The sequence below is a fragment of the Diorhabda carinulata genome, chromosome X, assembly GCF_026250575.1.
Source record: "Diorhabda carinulata isolate Delta chromosome X, icDioCari1.1, whole genome shotgun sequence".
NCBI classification, from domain to species: Eukaryota; Metazoa; Arthropoda; class Insecta; order Coleoptera; family Chrysomelidae; genus Diorhabda; species Diorhabda carinulata.
This window is the reverse complement of record NC_079472.1, coordinates 25,466,353-25,487,065: the sequence shown is the minus strand read 5'-3', so window position 1 is coordinate 25,487,065 and position 20,713 is coordinate 25,466,353. Positions and strand designations below refer to the sequence as shown.

At 29.2% G+C, this 20,713-nt stretch overlaps 2 protein-coding genes and 1 non-coding gene across 4 annotated transcripts; 1 reads left to right on the top strand and 2 right to left on the bottom strand.

Annotated features, from left to right (window-relative positions):
* Positions 1-205: 205 nt before the first annotated feature.
* LOC130900505 (amidophosphoribosyltransferase-like) lies at positions 206-8,096 on the bottom strand. The gene is made up of 9 exons (XM_057811193.1): positions 7,691-8,096; positions 7,506-7,636; positions 7,055-7,188; positions 6,003-6,252; positions 5,071-5,144; positions 4,590-4,877; positions 3,977-4,082; positions 3,489-3,728; positions 206-2,314 (listed from the first exon to the last, which is right to left on the bottom strand). The coding sequence occupies exons 1-9, from the start codon at positions 7,873-7,875 to the stop codon at positions 2,166-2,168; spliced, it is 1,557 nt and encodes a 518-aa protein (XP_057667176.1). The 5' UTR covers positions 7,876-8,096; the 3' UTR covers positions 206-2,165.
* Positions 8,097-8,876: 780 nt separating this feature from the next.
* Positions 8,877-18,227, top strand: LOC130900503 (N-acetylglucosamine-1-phosphotransferase subunits alpha/beta). 2 transcript variants are annotated; one of them, XM_057811188.1, is made up of 8 exons: positions 8,877-9,155; positions 9,235-9,431; positions 9,490-9,669; positions 9,890-10,130; positions 12,625-13,232; positions 14,185-14,353; positions 16,812-17,005; positions 17,921-18,227. In XM_057811188.1, exons 1-8 carry the CDS (start codon positions 9,063-9,065, stop codon positions 18,213-18,215), a joined length of 1,977 nt encoding a protein of 658 aa, XP_057667171.1. In that variant the 5' UTR covers positions 8,877-9,062; the 3' UTR covers positions 18,216-18,227. The 2 variants fall into 2 exon arrangements, with proteins under 2 accessions (XP_057667171.1, XP_057667172.1); XM_057811189.1 differs by having other exon boundaries at positions 8,893-9,155; positions 17,524-18,215.
* On the bottom strand, positions 10,840-10,912 carry Trnar-ucg (transfer RNA arginine (anticodon UCG)). Its single transcript has one exon. It is a non-coding gene; the product is annotated as a tRNA-Arg (tRNA).
* Positions 18,228-20,713: the final 2,486 nt, after the last annotated feature.

Below are 20,713 nucleotides of genomic sequence, written 5' to 3'. Positions count from 1 at the left end.
ATATAAAGGAATTGTAAGGTGCAGTTTTTATTATGTATGTTTCAGAAATAGTTAACTCAAGTAAAAATATAACATGAAAAAATGATGTTGACTATTTCTGACTTTGAATTATTTTTAAATTAATGATTTTTTAAACTGTGATAGTAGAAAATGGACCACACTATTTGTAAAAAAAATAAATATATGAAAATAAGTACAATAAATGTATAAATGTATTTTTGTAAGTTTTATTTTTCTTCTATAATTTTACATTTCTCAAAAATCAAATAAAAATATTCTATATATGTAAAAATTTACTAAGAATAAGTCGATCAATATGAATAATTGACCTTAACCTACATTCTTGACAATAAAGTTCGAAAAAACCTTTTCTAAAGAATATTTTAATATTGAAATTAACTGACAATAAAAGGCTTTACAATTTGAGTACTAAGTGCACATTTTGTACTGTACATACAAAATTGATATACTATAACTTTGAAAGTCACAGACCTTCAAAAATAAATATAAATCATTATTTTAACTATTTTTCACTGAGATTAACTTCTGCATTTTTTTATAAACTTAATCTAATTAAGTATGCATTAATATGTCTTTTCCACAAACTATCGAAGACAACAAATATAGAAAAGCAAAATTGAATCAAAACTTCTAAACCAAAAGCTGATTCTAACTGAAATCTGTTTATAAAGACTATAAGAACAAATGCACTATTTATTCACAATTGCCATTATAGGATTTTATTGAAAATAGCCATTTTAAGGTTGAGTATTGTCTTGGAAAAATAATCATTTTAAGGTTAGGTGTTATCTATATATAAATTAAAAATATGGAAAGAATTGGTTTAGGAGAATGAAATTAGATAAGTTCAACAACGAAAAAATGTTTTTGTCGAAAAATATTTCATAAATCGTCGGTTAAGTCGCAAACCTCATAACTCCATAGAACCAAATTTTACAGTTGACCTAAAAAACTTAACGATAGAAAAAATTTAATGAGATCAAATTTCGAAAAAAATAATTCAACAATAGTTCAACAGTTCGAGTAAATTAACACGGAGTGCGGTGAGCCTTTAAAAATGGCGGTCTGAATATCCTTGGTTTTCTATTTAGACTTTTAAATTATAAGTGATTTATATGAATCAAATTTTTCTGTTAGATGCGTTCAAAAATTATCTAAATAATGGTATCAAACAGATCTATATCTAGAAGAAAACAGAGTTAACGTGGTTAGCGACTCAATTCTACGATATTTTTTATTGCAAATCATGATGTCTGCAAATATTCCAATTTATAGTTAGACGTTATCAAATTCGTGAGGTTCTTTTAATAACCATTTCTTCTGTCGTTGGAAAACAGATAAAACTAATCAATAATAGAAATAATACCAACTAAACGATTTAACGAAAAAACTTGCTTTCTTTGAACCATAATTTGTCAATGATAGTTTGTAACACTTTTTCTACGTAAAGTGTACTAAATAAAAATTATATTATTAAAATATCAATACTGATAATTCGCACTTAACACTGACTGCAGTAAGATAGTAGTTCGTTAAAAATGATGAAAATAAATAATTCAATAACACACTAACTGTTCCACCCAAGTATTGGATAGATTGAAAAATATTTGATCAATTTCTATGTACTACATCCATTCAAGCATACAGTGTTGTTAGTTACTATAAAAAGGAACTATTATTAAAGCGTATTCAATTTAGTTGAAATAATACTTAAAGATGTCTTTTTGCACAAAAACATGAGATTCAACATGATACTCTCATATCCAATTTAGACATGATCAATGTCTGCCAATAGCATTTGTTACATGAGAAATGAATAACCAAAAGAAGATACTCGACGAATCTAATATTAACCTATTTTAATTCTCACATTCTTTGATAATTTAACAAATTTTGATTCAAGTTTCTGAATAGTCATTTTTGATCCTAGCCTTATATATTCAAGTCTGTTATCTAATTATTGGTCTTTAGAAGTATTTTTTTATGTACTTCCATATCTCATGTTATTTCTATAATTTTAGTGCTTTCAGAAACTCCAATCTATTCTTTACTAAATATAAATTTCTTGATTCAATTATTTTGTATAAATTTTGATTCCAAATTTGAATTGAACTGGTTTAAATTCAAACAGCTTGTATTATTTATCACCAGTTCAATTCTTCAGGTAGTCCTCCTGGATAATCTCCTGTAAGACATGCTGTGCAATGTCCTACTTTTCTTCCTAGTGGTTGTAATTCTCTACGTACAGCTTTTACCAGTCCTTCAACGCTCAAGTATTCAATACTATCAGCATCTATAAATAAAACATTTGTTGAACATCAATATTTATTGATTTAAAACTAATACAAAAGACTCGATGTGAATTTGATAGATGAATAAATTATTTATAATCATAAAACACAATTCAAAAGTTTTTGTTGCCTGTTGATATTGATGTTGAACTTCTGTAGGTTGTAATGTTCGAGAAAGACATGCCTTGCATTTCTCCAAAGTAAGGAGTCCCGATAAATTAACGTTCTAAGCACCTGCAGGCGAACTCTGTGTTCATGAGCCACGTCTGCCTGTCGAGTAGGTCTCTAGGCTCTAGGTGGTATTATGTTGGACAGCTCGGAAGAGCATTTGCCGTGGTAGTATCGGTTAAACCTAGTCAGGTCAGCGACCTTTCGTGTACGCTGTCCAAGCTATTAATCCACTCTCTGAATGGCCTTTAAGTCAAATTGCTCTCTTAACTATTGAGTCGAGCATCCTCAGGATATGCTTGGGAGCCGAACTCAAAATATGCGAGCAATACTCCAAATATGGACGAATTTGGGCCTTGTAAAGGATTTTTAGAAGAATATAGCTTTTTGGTCTTAAAGAGGGCTCCGAGTTTTTGTCAAGCTGCCTTAGCTAATTCGGCAACATGAATTTGCCAGGACATTCTGCTCCCATTCTCAACACCCAACAAGGGGAATTCACGAAGCTGGTGACATTTTATGTCCGGGCAGACCAAATCCTTATCCGCAGTGCCAACCTTCTTTGTAAATACAGCAACCTCGATATTTGCTGCTTTAAACTCAATCATATTGCTTCCACTCTATTCCAAAATGTTTTCAAATTGATGAAGAACTCACATCTCTATTAAAAAAATAATCAATTTCTCTAAAAACATGTGAATTTCGTCAGCCTTAACCATCGTTTAATAACTACAAGGACCAACCTGCATACCGACTTCAACCTTTGAGTTTCATCAGCATCCTTTCTGGTCAAAGTCTTATGAATATAATAAATATAGTTGATACTCATTCTACTATTTTCAAGTTTTTTTAGGGTATCAAAATTGAAACTCAGTTTTTAGTCATGATGTATAAAATTTCTATGAACAAATAATTTTAATTATTTAAAATTATTTTTAGCACGCTTCTTTATTATAAAATCGCTCCAATTAAAAACAAATATATATCAGAAGAATACTGCTAAATACTTACCAACTTTTTTAGCAAATTCTTTTGTATCTTTCAATTTGTTCATTATTAACTCTTCTCTTGTAGGAATGTTAATACCCATATAACAAGGATATTTTAGAGGAGGGCTGGCAACCCTTATGTGTACCTCTTTAGCACCTGCCCTACGTAACAGTTTTATTATTGGTCCCACTGTATTACCTCTAACAATTGAATCATCAATGAGAATAATTCTTTTTCCTTTCACGTTTCCTAATATAGGACCTAAAATAAATTCGTATTGATTGCCATCGGGCAGTTGATCCTATAATTAAGGAAAAAAAGGAGGAATAATATCATTGACTCAGTGTTAAATTGTATAGGTATAGCATAAGTGAAGTAGACTAGTATGTACTACTCGAAGAATTCTAAGATGGTTTCAATTTATACAATTCGAGTTAAATTCATAAAATAAAATAGAATTATATTCAAGGGAAGTATGATGGGAAAATTTGTGAAGCTACGTTACTTACTAAATTTTAAAGATACGTTTAATTGTCGTAAACGGTTGTTTGGTTGAATAAAAGTCCTGCCAACGTAGGTATTTTTGGTAAGTAATTCTCTCAGTGGTATTTTTGACTGAAAAAAAATAACTCCCATTTCAAATATTTGATTATTGATAGATAAATTTCATAAATACTTTTCACGTTACCATATTGATTATTTTGATATTTTTTTGGTATTAACATTATAATAATTCACATTTTGATATAGTAACTATATTACTACATAAGCCATTAAATTTTCAAAATTTTAATATAGTTACTCCAATCAGCTTCTTTATTTCCCTGGATTCACATGGGGGAAGCAGTCAATAAAAATTTCAGATATTTATTAGTTGCTGAAGAGTTAATTTGATTTGTAGTTGTATGTGAAGTCAATCAATATATTCAAAAAACTGAAAACTCTGAATTATTGAAGATTGCTAATAAGGATATTTTATAAGTACATCAACAGGTAAAATAGCAAATAATTCACATTCAAAAATGCTGCTTGATTTAGTAGCAATATAACAATATTTGTTTTTTTAAAAGTATTGATGTTTGTCAAAATTTTAGTTCAAAATATATTTTATTAAAATATTACCTGCCTAGAGAATCCAAAAGCTGCTGCATTGCCAGATTCTGGTACAGATCCGACCATATCAGCCTCCACGGGATGCTCCAAAGCTAATTGCATTCCACAATGTACACGTACTGTATAAACTTCTTGTCCTTCAAAGATACTATTTGGTCTAGCAAAATAAACATATTCAAATATACAAAATGCGGGTAACTTTCCTTCTGGTGGAGGAACAATGTCGATGGTTTTTATACCTTTACGAGTCATTTCTACTATTTCTCCAGGTTGAACTTCACGTAAAAATTGGGTAACCTAAAATATTGAAATACTAGCAAACATTACAAAAGATTTGCTAGATAAGATGTAGAAAATATTGAAAATGTACAAAGTAATTTCAATAATCAAGAAAAAATTAAATGTAAAGTATACCAATAACTAAAAACCAATATAAAATTACCACTAACACAAAATAGTAATACCTACTAGTTTTATTCTATATACATACAGACATAAAGGCACAGGATTCTGAAGATACCACCCAACCTTCTGGCTGAATTCCTTCCAATTCCCCGTGGATCACTAAAAAATAAAACAAGCAAAACAAACCAAATAGTCATAGTACAAGAATTAGTTATATTAATTTCTAGAGCTGATAGTATGTCTAAAAGAAAGGGCATTTTTCCATGTACTCTTGAGTACCATTTTTTTCAAGTATTTCAGTTTTGATTAGAAAATTCATATTTTGGTAGTGATTATATAATAGAATAACTATTTTAAAAGCCATTTATCACATCTTATATGAATATAGAGTAGTTTTTCAAAAAAAACGTATGTAATTACATCAAAAATCAGCAGAGAATATTTATAATATGCTCTCTATATAATTGTTTGAACATTTACTTTACATTTTGTGTATAACACTGCTACTTGAAATAGGCAAACTAACGATTCATTAAATTTTTACTCTGGATTGATGCAACAAGAGTATCAACTAATTTTTTCAACAGAGCTCAAATCGTAGATAAGAAAGGGGCTATTTTTATTAAATCATATGCTAACGACACCAACAACGTTACCTATTATTTGATAAAAGCAAAACTGAATTAAAATATTTAAAGAATTCGAAGAGAAAGTATAATAATTGATCCTGTAATTAATCAAGTAAAAACAGTGTCCGATGCCTGCAATTAAAGTTGGTAGTAAGATAGATATAACAAAATACAAAATTCTAAATCAATTATCAATAGTATCGGTGCTTGTCGTTCTTAATTACTAAACAGGTTTTGTTGAGAAACATTGTAGAAACTATGTACACATTTTGCCAAAAAGTTAATTTGAATAATGTTTAATTGATCTTATATTATTAATTTTGTTCAATGCAGTTAGTAATAATTGTAAATTAACTCAAAGCATTAATGATTATCTGGGACTACATACATTCTTGATTTGGAGCCAAAATAACACCTAAGCATAGAGGTCTGTTTCCATATGAATCTCGAACAGCATAAATTCTGTCTTTCAGCATTATACATAGGGAGAAACTTAATGGCGCCAATTGCATTAAATGTCTGATTCGAGCTGGCCAGTCTGGACCATTTACTTCACCATCTGGAGGAATCAAACATAAAGCTTGTGTAATAAGTTCACTATCTGAATGTGTTGACAGGCCTACGCCTCTGTCTAATACCTAAAATATTTACACTCATAATTACAGTGTATGGGGTACATATTGATAAACAAAATCTATAACGAATGGAATGCTCTATGTTGAATGTGATAATAAGCATCAATTAAAGTACTGAATTATTTTCGAATCTTTGGTATCAATTCCACTTGAGAGCAGTGTTGTGAGATCTTATTTTCATGTAAAAATTTGTAATTTATAACAGATTAATTCAATTATTTAATAACTTGTTTCCATTTCCACAGTGGTTACAGTAATTAATGAACTTCATTAAATTATTCTCTCTCAAACATCTGTATATACATACACATTTTTTATTACATAATAAAGTGTTCAAATTCGATTCTCTTGAAGAAAGAATTTTCTATACAATACATTTAAAATTAGTAAAAGCATTTAATATCTTTCAATATAAAAAATGTAAATATTACAAAATTATAGATTCATGCTGACTGTATTATATGCTTAAAAGAGTATTTGGTAATACTAAACTATTATTTTGCACATTTGAAAAATTGTGATTGTTATGAAATTTTTAATTGTGTAATTTTCATGCCAGTGAAATTTGAGCTTCTGTTTATTAAAGGAACTCTGATATTTTAGTATTTTATGCTAAGTCATTTCATAAGGTTGTTCTGTACACTATTTGAATCTATACTGTTTAAAAGAAACAATTTTTTTTAATTTTCAATTATATATCTTTATTAACAATAAATAAGACTGTGTTTTGTCCAAATATGTTGAAATTTCTATAATCAATCCTATGGAAAAGTAACTGAAAACAAGCAAATGAAGTAACCCCTACCTGTTTTCTTAATACTGCTGCATTTACTAATTCTCCATTGTGAGCCACAGCTAAAGCTCCATGCATTGAATGTACCACAAATGGTTGACAATTTACTTGTTCTGATTTAGCACTTGTGGAATATCTGGTATGTCCTAAAAATACTTATATTTAGAAAATAATTTTAAAAAGAATCCAGCTGACAAAACTTATCAAATCACACTACAGAAATAGAAAAAATGCATAAAAACGTCTTGACTAATAACCACTTTTATTATCACAGAAAATTCCTCAATTTTTATTTATATATTTTATTTTCTTCAAGTTTTTACTTCTTAGATCTTTTTATATATTTTTCGTGATGATATGCTTTAATTCTCGGTCTCTTTTCATAGAAAATCAGTTTAAAATAACTGGTTAGAATTTGAGATCTAATTTTTGTTACTATACAGAATAGAAAATTATTTCTTACCAATTCCCAAAAAACCTGATAACTTAGAAATACTCTCATTACTAAAAACGTGTTTAACTAAACCCATTCCTTTATGAATGTGGTAATCATTGGTCCCTTCACTAGTAACAATACCTGTTGATTCTTGACCTCTGAAATTCATTTTCTTGAACAAAACAAAATGATCAAAGGATTAAATAACTTACCGGTGTTGCAAGGCTTCCAAGCCAATGCAAATAAATTGGGCTATTTCTGAACTGGAGACCCAACTCGAATTTTCATTGCCTATAGCTCCAAAAACACCACATTCATGAGTCAATCCTGTTTTAGTTTTTCCTCTATTAATACGTCTATCAATCCACTCAATATCAGATTTTTTTCTATTTTCCATTATATAAAATACTGCAGAGCTACAATTTTCAAAATAAAATATTTATCTTTAAAACCACGTGTTAATTTAGCAATAAACACCACTTTGAAACTTTTATGACTGTAGGTTATTAAATTTACAATTTTGTGGGATAGTGCAAATGCGGACTGATCAGTAGCGTAACAGTGATTCTAACATTGCATTGGTATGTATATATACAATAAATACAATAAATTTAATACACTAATAATTGCAACCAAGCTACTTATACATTCTTAAGTTACGAAGAGGATAAGAGTTGCAGTTATGTGTCCGATATAACAAAAGTTCCAAAACATGTATTCAGAAAAATTCGAAAAATTCATCTTCCTAAAAACTCCAATGAATTTTAATTAAAAAAAAACATCACGCATCACGTGTGTGAAGTTCTTATAGTCAAATTCAGTATTATGCAGAACAATCCTTGTAGAAATAAAGTATAGATAATAGCAAAAATTAGAAGACAACAAATGAATTATAATGTTACTGCAACATCAACCCTTATCAATGATTTGTAGTTAATTCTAAGATTATTATTATAGGTACTTTACTACTATTATAGGTACTTTACATTTTGCTAAAACAAAATAATTTGTACTACAAGTAAAAAAGTTTTAAATTCAAATATTTTGAACTATATACCGCGAATTAATTACAACTGGACTTTTATTGGATAAAACTAATGCTTATAAACATTTTCATAATTAAATAATCATAACTACAAAAAAATAATCGAAAAGCGATTAAGTTTTCATAGTGCTTGCCAGTGTATGGACAATTATACATTTATATCAAACTTGAATCACAGGGTGATTTCATATTTTTCAATAAGAAATTTTGAAAATAGATTACAAAAGCAATTTTTTAAAGTATTAATTAAATATTTGGCAAAATAATGTTGTTATAATTATGCTGAAATTACCATTTAGGAACGTAACAATCCATCTCTAGTACCAACAAGAATATAAACAGTGCTGTGCACTATTATATCGGTCAAGAACATAGCCAAAAAAGAAGAAATATTGAGGTTATGATTGGAAATTATTTATTTACAAATAAAAGACATAATGTTTATTATTTGGAAGAAAAACATAAGCATTAATTTCCATATTAGTGTTCTACTATTATTTGACGTGTTAACATAATATAATGTAAAAATATTTAAAATAATGGTTGTGATTTTTCGTATCAAGAGCATTAAACTTATACTTTTGACAGCGATATTTCTATTTTCTATACTATTTATTTACCAAATGTTAGAGGTAATTAAGTCTTAATGATAGTTGGCAAAATAAATAAACTTTAATTCTTTTTTACGAAGGTTTACTGAATTAATATTAGATTTTAGATGAAAGCTACTCTCCTAATATAAGTAACTGCCACTATAATGATAAAATAGATGTAGTTTATACATGGGTGAATGGTTCTGATCCTAAATTTATTAAACAATTGAACCACTATTTGAATAACCACAATATAAGCTGTGATTCTTCCCAACAAAGATTTGATGATAAATATGAACTGAAATTTTCTCTAAGGTAAGTGATTATTTTTTACTTGCATTTTTTTATTACTTTGATTCCAATTAATTTTTAGATCTTTAGAAAAATATGCCCCATGGGTTAACCATGTTTATATTGTAACTAATGGTCAAATTCCCTATTGGCTAGATTTGGATTATGAAAAAGTTACTGTAGTTACTCATGAAGAGATATTCAAAGATAGCTCAGACTTACCAACATTTTCTAGTCCAGCTATAGAATTCAATCTTCACAGGTGTTAATTTTTTTAGTAATATTAAAGAGTGTTAGAGTGTTATTATATATATATATATATATATATATATATATATATATATATATATATATATATATATATATATATATATACAATGCAATGCTTATTCTATGATCTGTTAGGAACACATAACTGAATTGTAATTTTGTGTTACATATGTATTTCCATTCATTAAGTTTTCAATAAAAACATATTTCAGAATACCAGGACTATCGAAGAGATTTATCTATTTCAATGATGATATATTTCTGGGATCTCCAATGTACTTACAGGATTTTTATACAGAAGGAAAGAAATTTCTGATTTATTTAGCATGGCCAGTACCTAATTGTGCTGCAAATTGTTTGTGGATGTATGTTAATGATGGACAGTGTGATAAAGACTGTTATATACCAGAGTGCCAAATGGATGGTAATGACTGTGCAGATGTCGAGGAACAGGTAAACATTTCAATTCAAAACAATTTTCTTCAATTTTTTATTGCTTGGATCTTTTTATGTGTTTTTCTTGACCAATTGTCTTGATTTTTTTTGATAGAAAATTTCAACTACCAAAGTAGTTAAATAAAAATCAAAATAGGTCAGAATGTCAATTTTTAAATAGTTTTTTGAAACTAATTTTGTATCAAGGAAATCTAAAATCAAGAGGATTCATTAAGAAAATATAATTATTCAACTATCTGAATGTTCTTTGAATTTTGTGAAATAATTTCCAACTTTTTTATCTTTTGTTGTGCCAAAACTTACAGTAAAATGCATGAATAGTTTTCCATTATTTTTTGGCACAATTTAGAATCAAGATCTCTAAAATATCTCAAAATAAACCCTAAACATTATACACATTTTTATATTTAATTTTGTCTAAAAATATCTAGACTACTTCTTTTTGCAAACATATTGACATAAATTGAAAAAAATTCTGAGAAATGATTTAATGGCTTTTGTATCTTTTGTTGGGTCTTAGTTCACAATAAAATGCATGAATATTTTTTCATTACTTTTTGGCACAATTTAGAATCAATATTTTCAAAATATCTTAAAATAAACATTATAAACATTTTTATATTTAATTTGGCTGGAAATATCGAAAAAATTACTTTTTTTGGTAAAAACATTAATATGAATTGAAAAAAAAAATGGAAAAAAGCTTCGACCGTGACAGGACTCGAACCTGCAATCTTCGGATCCGAAGTCCGACGCCTTATCCATTAGGCCACACGGTCTATACAAGATAACTTCTATGCTCTGTTCTAGACGTGTATATGTCGCGATAAAACGTGTTAATTTAAAGTATTAGAAAAATGATATCTACAGGAAAATAAAATATTTATAATGATAAAAATCAATCAAATATATTTAAAATTAGAAAAAACAATATACAGGACGGATAACTTCAAGGTTCTACGGTAATTCTTTCTTCTAATTTTTATCAGTAAAATTTAAGACTCACCGCGTATGATACCGAAAACTATTCCACATCAAGGTTTTTATGCGATCCTCTTCAAATTGCCCCGTGCCATATTGTTTAAACAATTGCAATTGTTATTGGAATTATTATTTTCCATCCGGACAATTTTTTTTATATTCTTTATTGAAATACAAATAAAAATGGTCCTATGACTTTTCACGATACTTATATTTTTAAAAATATGAATTGTTAAAGGTTCGAAAAATCTCGAATTAGGGTATTTTTGACACATGATAAATAAATTTGAAAAAATAAATAAATACAAATACAGTACAACATCGTAAATCCGGAATCGCTGGAAAAGGTTTGGTTCCGGGTTTTATATTTTTCCGTATTTTAGATCATACGAACATTTGAATGCATTTATGGTGGCGTCATCTATCGCGCTAACGAGAAATCATATCGCATTACATAATAATGTAAACAGAGGGAAAGGTATGCATCAAATATAATAAAATCGCGTTCAATATCGCACAAAACACATTTATAAAATAATAATAAAAAGATTGTATACTTCATAAATAGCAGTTAAAATAACATTAATAAAAGTAATAGTAGAGAAACAACAAATAAAAAAAAATATAACTGGAAAGGGGAATAAACTTCTGATTCTTCATGCTATCGTTATGTATGGTGCCACCATCTAGTGTCAAATACAGAAGCTAAAAAATACGATAGGAACGAATCAGGATTTTAGATATTCCGCGTTTTCGAAATCCGGATTTACGAAGTTCAACTGTAATATATTTTTTTTAATTCTTCATACAATAGTTAATCGTATTCCTAATAGAGATTTGAAAAAATTTTATTGTTTATACCTGTTTTTTTAATTGTCAATTTCGCACGTTCGCAATTATACGTCGCTTACCTTTAAGTATCGCCGTCTCTCTTTGATTCATGCGCTGCGTCGGCCTCTCTGTGTCCTGAATCATTATTTATCATTTATCTTGAAAACTATTAACTTTATCAAAATTATCCAAGGAGCAATTTTATTAATAGTAAAATTGTCTACAATTTACAAATTTCTACAATTTTTTTTCTGAAATCAATTTTACAAAAGTTATTTAAGCATGAATCGGAATGAATTAAAATATCTTTTTAATCACTTTTTTGTTATTATCACAGTAATTTAGGCATTTATATCAGCAATAATAAGATATTTGCACAATTTTTGGAACACAATTATATATAAATAATAAAACGTAAACGATACTTGAGAGCGCGTCAAAAGTACTCAAATTTAAGATTTTTCGAACCTTCAAAAATTCACATCTCTTAAATGTATTAACCTTATTGAAACAATTTCGGTTTAAACAATATTTATATCATCAGTAGGGCAATTTGAAGAGGATCGTGTATATATCTGCTTGCATGTTATTAAATGTATTGGATGATTCTCATAAGCCTACCATAGTCAATAGTCTTCATTTTCAATAAATTACTTACCCACAGTTATTCTCATTTTAGAAACAACTTTTATACGAGTTTACTAAAGAAGAGGAGGAGGAGGAGGAAAACGAGAAAAATGAAACAATAATCTCAGAGCTCCAAGAATCTGTTCAAAAACTGCAATTCTATCAAACTTTTATCAAACAATTTAATACACTTCACGAAAAATCGAACAAGAAATCAGTTAAAGGACCATCAATAAAGTTACCAAGTAATTTATCGGAATTAGTACAAATTCATAATAGCAATATTATCAGTTCGTACAAGCTAAATAGAAGACATAGAAGAAGAGACTCAATTACATCTAATTATTTTCAACGTCTGAAATCACGCAAAAACATTGATGCTTACAGTTCATCACTACAACATACCAATCGTGTCTTTAATACAAAATATGGGTTCCATACTAGAAGAGTACCGTCACATGCCCCTATTATGATAGATAAAGAAATCGTGACAGATTTAGAATTGAAATTTGACAAAGAGTTCCAAGTTACACAGAGAAACAGAGTTCGACGGAAGGACGATATGCAGTTTTCTTTCACTTATTACCATTTTATTATGTCTGAACAAAGAAAAAAAACTATAGGAGAAATATTTGATGAATTTGATACTGATTTATCAAGGTAGGTAAAATTTATTTGTATCTTTGTGATCTATCATTTCGATTGTTCTTACATTGCTGATCAATTCTTGTCAATAATATTTTCTTCTAATCATTTGGTTCAAAATTTTGGAAATCTAGTAATGCTTCTAATCAACAATTAACAACAAACTGTAATTAAAAACATTTTGAAACAATCATATTCACATAGTAATGAAATTTGAAAACCCCTAATAACTGCATCTGTTGACCAGGAGCTTGATTAGAACTGCTCATAATTTTTTATTTCATTTTGTGTTTATTTAGTTGTTTTATATTCTTAACTTTGATAAATAGCCATAGATTATTAGAAAAAGGAATAACTTAAAATGGTTCCAAATGCTGGGTTTTCAACTCATTAATTACATCCTTCTAAACTTAAAAAAGGGATGCACTTGTAGAAATTCTAATTCAATACTTATTATACACACGGTACTACTTTCCTGTCCGTATTCACAAAATTGTTTTTTGATACTGTAATGTTCTTGCAGTATCTTATAGTTTTTAAAAGGTTCGTGTCAATTCAAACACACGCTGTATATTACGAATTTATTTACACAAACATTAAATACACTTAAACTATTCACTATCCACTAACACTTACTAGTGATTACTTTTTATTATTCCGATGTTCATTATGACATCAATTTATATTCTGATTATCATTTATTTATATCCAACTGCTTTCTGGATAATTCGGAATCTTAGATCTTTAATATGTCGTAAACAAATAAAAGGCTTTAGAAGTAATTGTTTCTACAAAAATAGTCAAAATAAAATAATGTAAAAAACATAAAAACAATACATAAAAAATTTTAGATTTTATTAACATAATTGAACAGCACCGGTTTCACGATCTATATCAATAAGCTAGTTCGTAACAATACATCAAGTTTTGATCATGAATAAAAATATTAATATTTTGAATGTTGCAGTACATGGTCTGACAGAGAGATTAGAACTTTACTTACAAGTCTTTTTGAACTTCCTTTAAGTTACACAACGGTTAATCATTTTGAAGAGTTACTTATGAATTGTTCACAAAAAGAACCGTTTCCTGAAGTTCCTGCACCTTTATACGAGAGATATTTAGATTCAAAACTGGTAAATTACAATAATTTATTCTATCAATTGAAATTTCTGTAGTATTTAATAAAATAATTATTATTATGTGTAAAGTAGCTTGTATTGATTGTGTCGCTATTACATAGGACAGACATCCATTTAGAACATAGATTAAAAGGGAAAAAAGAGAATTGAGTAAAATTTATTATTCTATTTAATAAATTTTTAATGAAACTAAGAATAATTTAATCGATGGCTGCTACATATTTTTAAAATGTAATAATTGAGGAAAAATGATTTTTTGTGATTAAAATATATTTTTATTTTTATACATATTAATTTATTCATTAATAAATTATGCAAATTGTCAATGTATAGTCATATTTTGATAAAGATCGAAATAGTTCCAAACACAATTTTTACCTGTTTTTTATAATTAATTTTCTATAAAAAAATCTATAAGACTATTTATCAACAAAGACATATAGAAAGTTCTAAAAAGAAAGAAAAATTAATAGATACTATATAAAACTCATTGGTTTTCTAAAATTAAGTCACTTTATATGCTTTTGTAGCTTTATCCAGTGTAGATTTGTAGATCTGTAAATTGAGCTTAGTATAGTATAGAGCAAGATAAGCAATAAACAATTTAAGTGCCAAACATGAAATCACAAATCTGTAATCTCTCAAGGTTTGTGCAAGAAACCTTTATACATAAGCTCAAGCTTTTCCTTCCAAAACAATATTCAAATACCATCTGTTCATACATATCGGAAAGATATTTTAGAAGCAAGGAAAAACTTATTCTGATCTTAAAAAAATTAAGGTTGGAGTACCACAAGGAAGTGTTCTAGAATCTCTTCCTTACTTACTGTTCACATTTGATATTCCAGAGCTAGGAAACAATACCACCAACGACACTGCCAATCTAGCCATAGAAAATAACAATGAAGAAGTGAACAATAAGTTACAAAGCTCCTGAAAAATTGACATTAATAAAATTAAATCAGTTCACGATAACTTCACAAACAAAAGGATAGATCTTATTCCAGTCAGAATAAACAATAACCTCATCCCTCACTCATACATTGCAAAGTACTTTATATGCCAAACCTCGATAGAAAGTGAATGTTAAAAAGAAAAAAAACTTTAATTGAAATATAGAACAATGTACTGGCTAATTGGAAGAAAGCAGATACTTAAGTATGTGTGGACTTATGGTATGCAACTATGGGGATGCACTAAAGGAAGCAACTTAGTAATCATCCAAAAATTCTAAAACAAAGCATCAAGGAAATTAGTAGATGTTCCTTGATATATTCGCAATAGCTACTTGGAAATAGGCACTATTGACCATCAAGAAATTAGCTAAGAGTCATGAAGAAAGATTTGATTATCATTTCAATGTCGAGGTTATCCAGCTCCTTGATAATACCGGGTTAGAAAGAACACTAAAGAGGATCAAGCCCTTTGAGTTGAGTTTTATTGTTTTGATTATAAAAGCAGAGCTTGTGTGTGCACGTTAAACTATAGTGCAATCTGTTCTAAATAACCTAAGGAATACTGATAAGTATACCTTAGTTTTAATTTTAAATTCTGTTAATTTAAGATAGGATCAAATTTTTCATTGGTCATCGTTGATCAGATTATACGAGGATAGCCCAGAAGTTCCTGGCCTGACCTAGAGATGGCGGTAGTTGCTCGAAAAATACCACTCTATTAGAAAGTACACAATCTATAAAGCATATATTGTTTAATATTCGTTTGGCAGCCATCGTTATGTGATACAATATTTTTATTTGGAAGGTATTAGCCCGACTAATATAAAAACTGAACTATATTCTACTCTGGTTGAGACTGGTCCTTCGTTAACAACAGTAAAATATTGGGTAGCAGAGTTTAAACGAGGTCGTACCACCTACGAAGTCCAGCACAGCAATGGTTAACCAAATGAGGTGACGACTCGACGAAATGTTGAAGAAAATCCACACATAGGTACAGGATTATCATCGACAGATTTGGCTCGCACGGATTATTTTTTGTTCCTAGACTTGAAAAAATGGCTCGGTGGTCAAATATTTTCCAACAATGAAGAGGTGATGAGGGCAGTTGATGGCTATTTTGAAGAGCTTGACGATTCTTATTATAAAAAGAGTATCGAACTTATTGAACATCGTTGGGGAAAGTATACGGAGCTAAAAGGGGATAATGGTGAAAAATAAGCATATTTCATTCCAAAATTTTTGTGTTTTCTTGCTGAATCCTTATTCCATCAAATATTTTCAAATGTTTTATGAATAGAGAGATATATCTTGTAAGTGGTCCCAATTTTGGTATGATACATGCAATTCAACGTTAATTAGGGCATATCAATCATGGAATAATTTTTCTGATTTATAGGATGGATGAAAACTAAAACCTGTGTTAGCTTTTTAACTTTTACTTATTTATTTCAACTGCTGTATTTGTATTTTAATAGATTAAAAAAAAATTTCAGCCAACTATATCCAAATATCTAATTGAAAATTGTGAATATGTATCAAATATTTTATTACAAAAATTCGAGAAAGTTCCTCAATATGATTTCGAAGCTGTTCATGATTCCGAGAATAAATACGTCCATTTTGTAATGCTGAATTCAAATATCAGTGATGTGGTTGGTAACTTGGATGAAATACGAAGAAATAGGAAGTGAGTAAAAATATTTTTACCTCATTATAAATGCCAATTTTTTAATATAAAAATGATGTTGGTTTTATATCAAACCACACATTCATTAATCTCCACTATTCGCTAAAAATTGCGGAGTTGGCGACATCTGTTAATTTTCTTTCAAAATTTCAACAGAGGTGCCTCTTTTTGGTAGTTTCGTGTGGATATTCAAGACACAAACTTTCAATGGTTTTTGAATTTGTTTTGTCTAGTACACACAATAGTAGGTATATGTCCGGCTTCATAAACCGCTTCACCTTCTTTTAGTGGTATGCTTCTGACTCCAATATATTCCATGAGGTTAAGAAGGATTAATTCAATTCTCGTCATTAGTCGAATTTTTCACGTCTTCGTGAAAGCTACTAAGCTAGTCGATAAGTGACGAAGACAAACCGTACGATCTAATTTATTCATTCCAAACCCTGTCAAAAGCTTTCGATATATCCACCGCCATTATTCTCTATAGCTTCAACCCATACGTTGGTGACATATTTTAGGATCTAGGAGGTCCACGGTTGATCTATGTTTACGGAAGCCGTATTGATGGTCGCTGATGAGGTTAGCAAACTCAAGATATTTCATGATTTGATGGTTAACGACTTTTCCAATAACCTTTGCGATGGCTAAAGAAATCGGATGGTAAACATTGCGAACCGTCTTTTTTCCTTCTTTTGATATGGGTATTTTTTGAAAATATTTATTAAAACTTTTAAAAAACCAATAATCCTCATCCCCCTTATATATATAATAAAATCCTTGCTTGGGGCTCACTTAATTTTTTAGAATATCAATATAATACACTTTTCATATTTAAGTAGTTTTTTGATAAAACTGATTTTTAAAATTTCTAATAAAACTTTACTAATCATTGTTATGCTTTTTTTTTATTTGCAGAAAGTTTGTGTGTTTAAATGACAATCTAGATGAATCAAAATTTTCAGAAAATGAACTAGTGAGAGCTGTACTGTATGATTTTTATTTATCTTTGTTTCCTCAACCGAGTAAATTTGAATTGCCTCAAGAATTGAGGAACAAATTTACATACATTAAGGAGTTGAAAGAATGGAGATACAACAGAAGGATTGTTAGTATATGCTTGTTCAGTATGATTGTTGTGATATTATTATTTACTTTTTATAATTCTTGTAAGAAAAAGTGTTGCCTAATTGCCAATAAAGTTTTATGTTGATTTTATTATTAATTTCATATTACCTTTTGTTCAGCGTACCTAATTCGAAATAGACAAATTAGCAATACAAAAAAATGAAAAAACCTATCAGATGTTATCCACTTCTGAAGATTATCAAATATCCCTCGATAAACAATCTTAACTCTGAGACTGATCATGAAGACCCTACAGTAGAGGTAGCGACGGATGGGATCTCTGTTCAAAGCTCACTATGCCGTCGGAGTATGATAAAAAAGGTGGGATATATTGAAAAATTTATGTACTCAAGAAGGCATATACAGGGAGAATCGAAAAATACTAACGATGTCAAAAAAGCATATACAGGTCAAAAAAACTATCTATGTCAAAAAGGCCGTTTCTGTGTTTGCCCGTGAGAACATACAACACAGGTATGCATATTATACAGGATCGAAAAAAACTATCGTTGTCTGAGATCATTCAGATAAGTGTGTTTCACTATAAGAAATATATCAATATTTCTTTCCTTCGCCGTTGCTAATTTGAACTACTTTTGTAATACCTTAAACAGCTACATACATTATATTATATAAGCTGTCAAAAATTTCCTGAATTGATACATGAGTTTTAATAGGATTTCAGCACTTTTATTTAATTTTTGAGTCGCCTAGTATTTGTATTTCTGAAAATAGTGGTTACTCTATTTCTCAATGATGTAAGTAAAATATTTACATCATTATAGAAAATTGTATGTATTCTGTGTAATCTATAAAATAATAAAAGCTTTATTAATAGTCTATTTGAGAAAGGTATAGAGCAATAAAATGTGGAATTCCGTCCAGTTCGGCTCAATTTCGGTGTCGGTCATATGTGTAGGTCTTGAGATATTGTGTAGGGATTATTTAGGTAGTAGATTATACAGTTACGTTTAACATTATAAGTATATTTATTTAGTTTAATAAATCAGTATTTGCTGTTAAGCCGTAAATAGTGTTCAGAGTATTATAAGATTAGTAATAAAATGGCGACATTTACACCAACGTAAAGATCTTCCAATAAATCTCCACTATCAGTGAATGGTAAATAAAATACGATTACCCGAAAAACATATTGTACAAGAAACTGTCGACCGATGTTCCCGAATGACTGGAGTTGGAAAGTCCACCGTTTTTAAATTATTGCGGGGGAGAAAGATAGCAGGCCAAGTGGAACCTCCCAAGAAAAGTTCAGCCAGACCAGTAAAAGTCCTTGATGAAGATACCAAAAGTGTAATTCGAAGAAAAGTTCACTCTTTTTATTTTAAAAAAGAAATACCCACCTTAGATAAGATTTTAATGAAGCTTGGCCATGATGACAGTATTCCGTTGATAACTAAACAACTTTTATGGACCACTAACCTAACAATAATGCACTTTTACAGGAAAGCGATGAAATTGTTTGCTGGCGACGAAAATACTTCAGAAGTATAAAGTAGTACAGAGCAGAGCAGAAGAAAATTTTTTATTTTGATGTGACTTGGATTAATGAAGGTTATAAAGTACCAAAAATGAGGCAAGATAAAAATATAACCAGTGCTCGCCAAGCTTTCATGGAAGGCCTGTCAACGAATAGATATTAAGGTGCCTATAGGTAAATGGAAAAGACTAATATTCGTCCAAATTGGAAGCGTAGGGGGATTTTTAAAAGAAGGTTTGCTAACCTTTCAGTCATGCCATACGGGAGATTACCACGAGGACAGGGATTCGGATTTTTGAAGACTATTTTTGTGAAATGATAAAATATCTTCTGGCTGATTCAGTAGTAGTTATGGATAACGCGTTATCATTCTCGACGCATAGAGAAGACTCCAACATCATCTTGGAGAAAACAAGAAATTATTGAATGGTTAATCACCAAAAGTATTGAATTTGAAGATAATTTGATAAAAAAAGAACTATTAGCTATAGCAAATTAACACAAACATCGTTTTATAAAATACGTCGTGGAAGATATAGCAGAAAAACGTAACTGTGCTGCACACACCGCCATATCATTGCGAACTTATATGGGCGCAAGTGAAAGGATTTGTATAAGACACAACGCGACATTCAAGATGAAAGACGTTAAGTTACTGTTTGATCAAGCCATTAAGGAGGTGACACTAGAGAACTGGCGAAAAGCAGTTCAGTATATCATTAAAGAAGAGGAGAGAAAATGTGGGATCTTGACTACTTGATCGATTAGACCGTCGACCCGTTAATTATAACGTCAAGAGGAGATGACAGTTCCTCAGATGACGAAGAATATTATGATTTTTTATAATTTAATAATGTATTTTTTGTATAATGTTCAATAAAAAATAAGTGTACCTAATACTATGTACATAAATGCCAAATTTTTATTCTGTTAAAATAAAATTCTTTCCTTTTTACGAGTATCCTACCGGCACGTCTTTTTTTTTAATTCATATTAATCTAAAAACCCCGAATTAATACATGCTTAACTACTGAATCTACCCTGATATACGCTGATTAGTAAGTATTGCGCATTTTTTGTCGTTA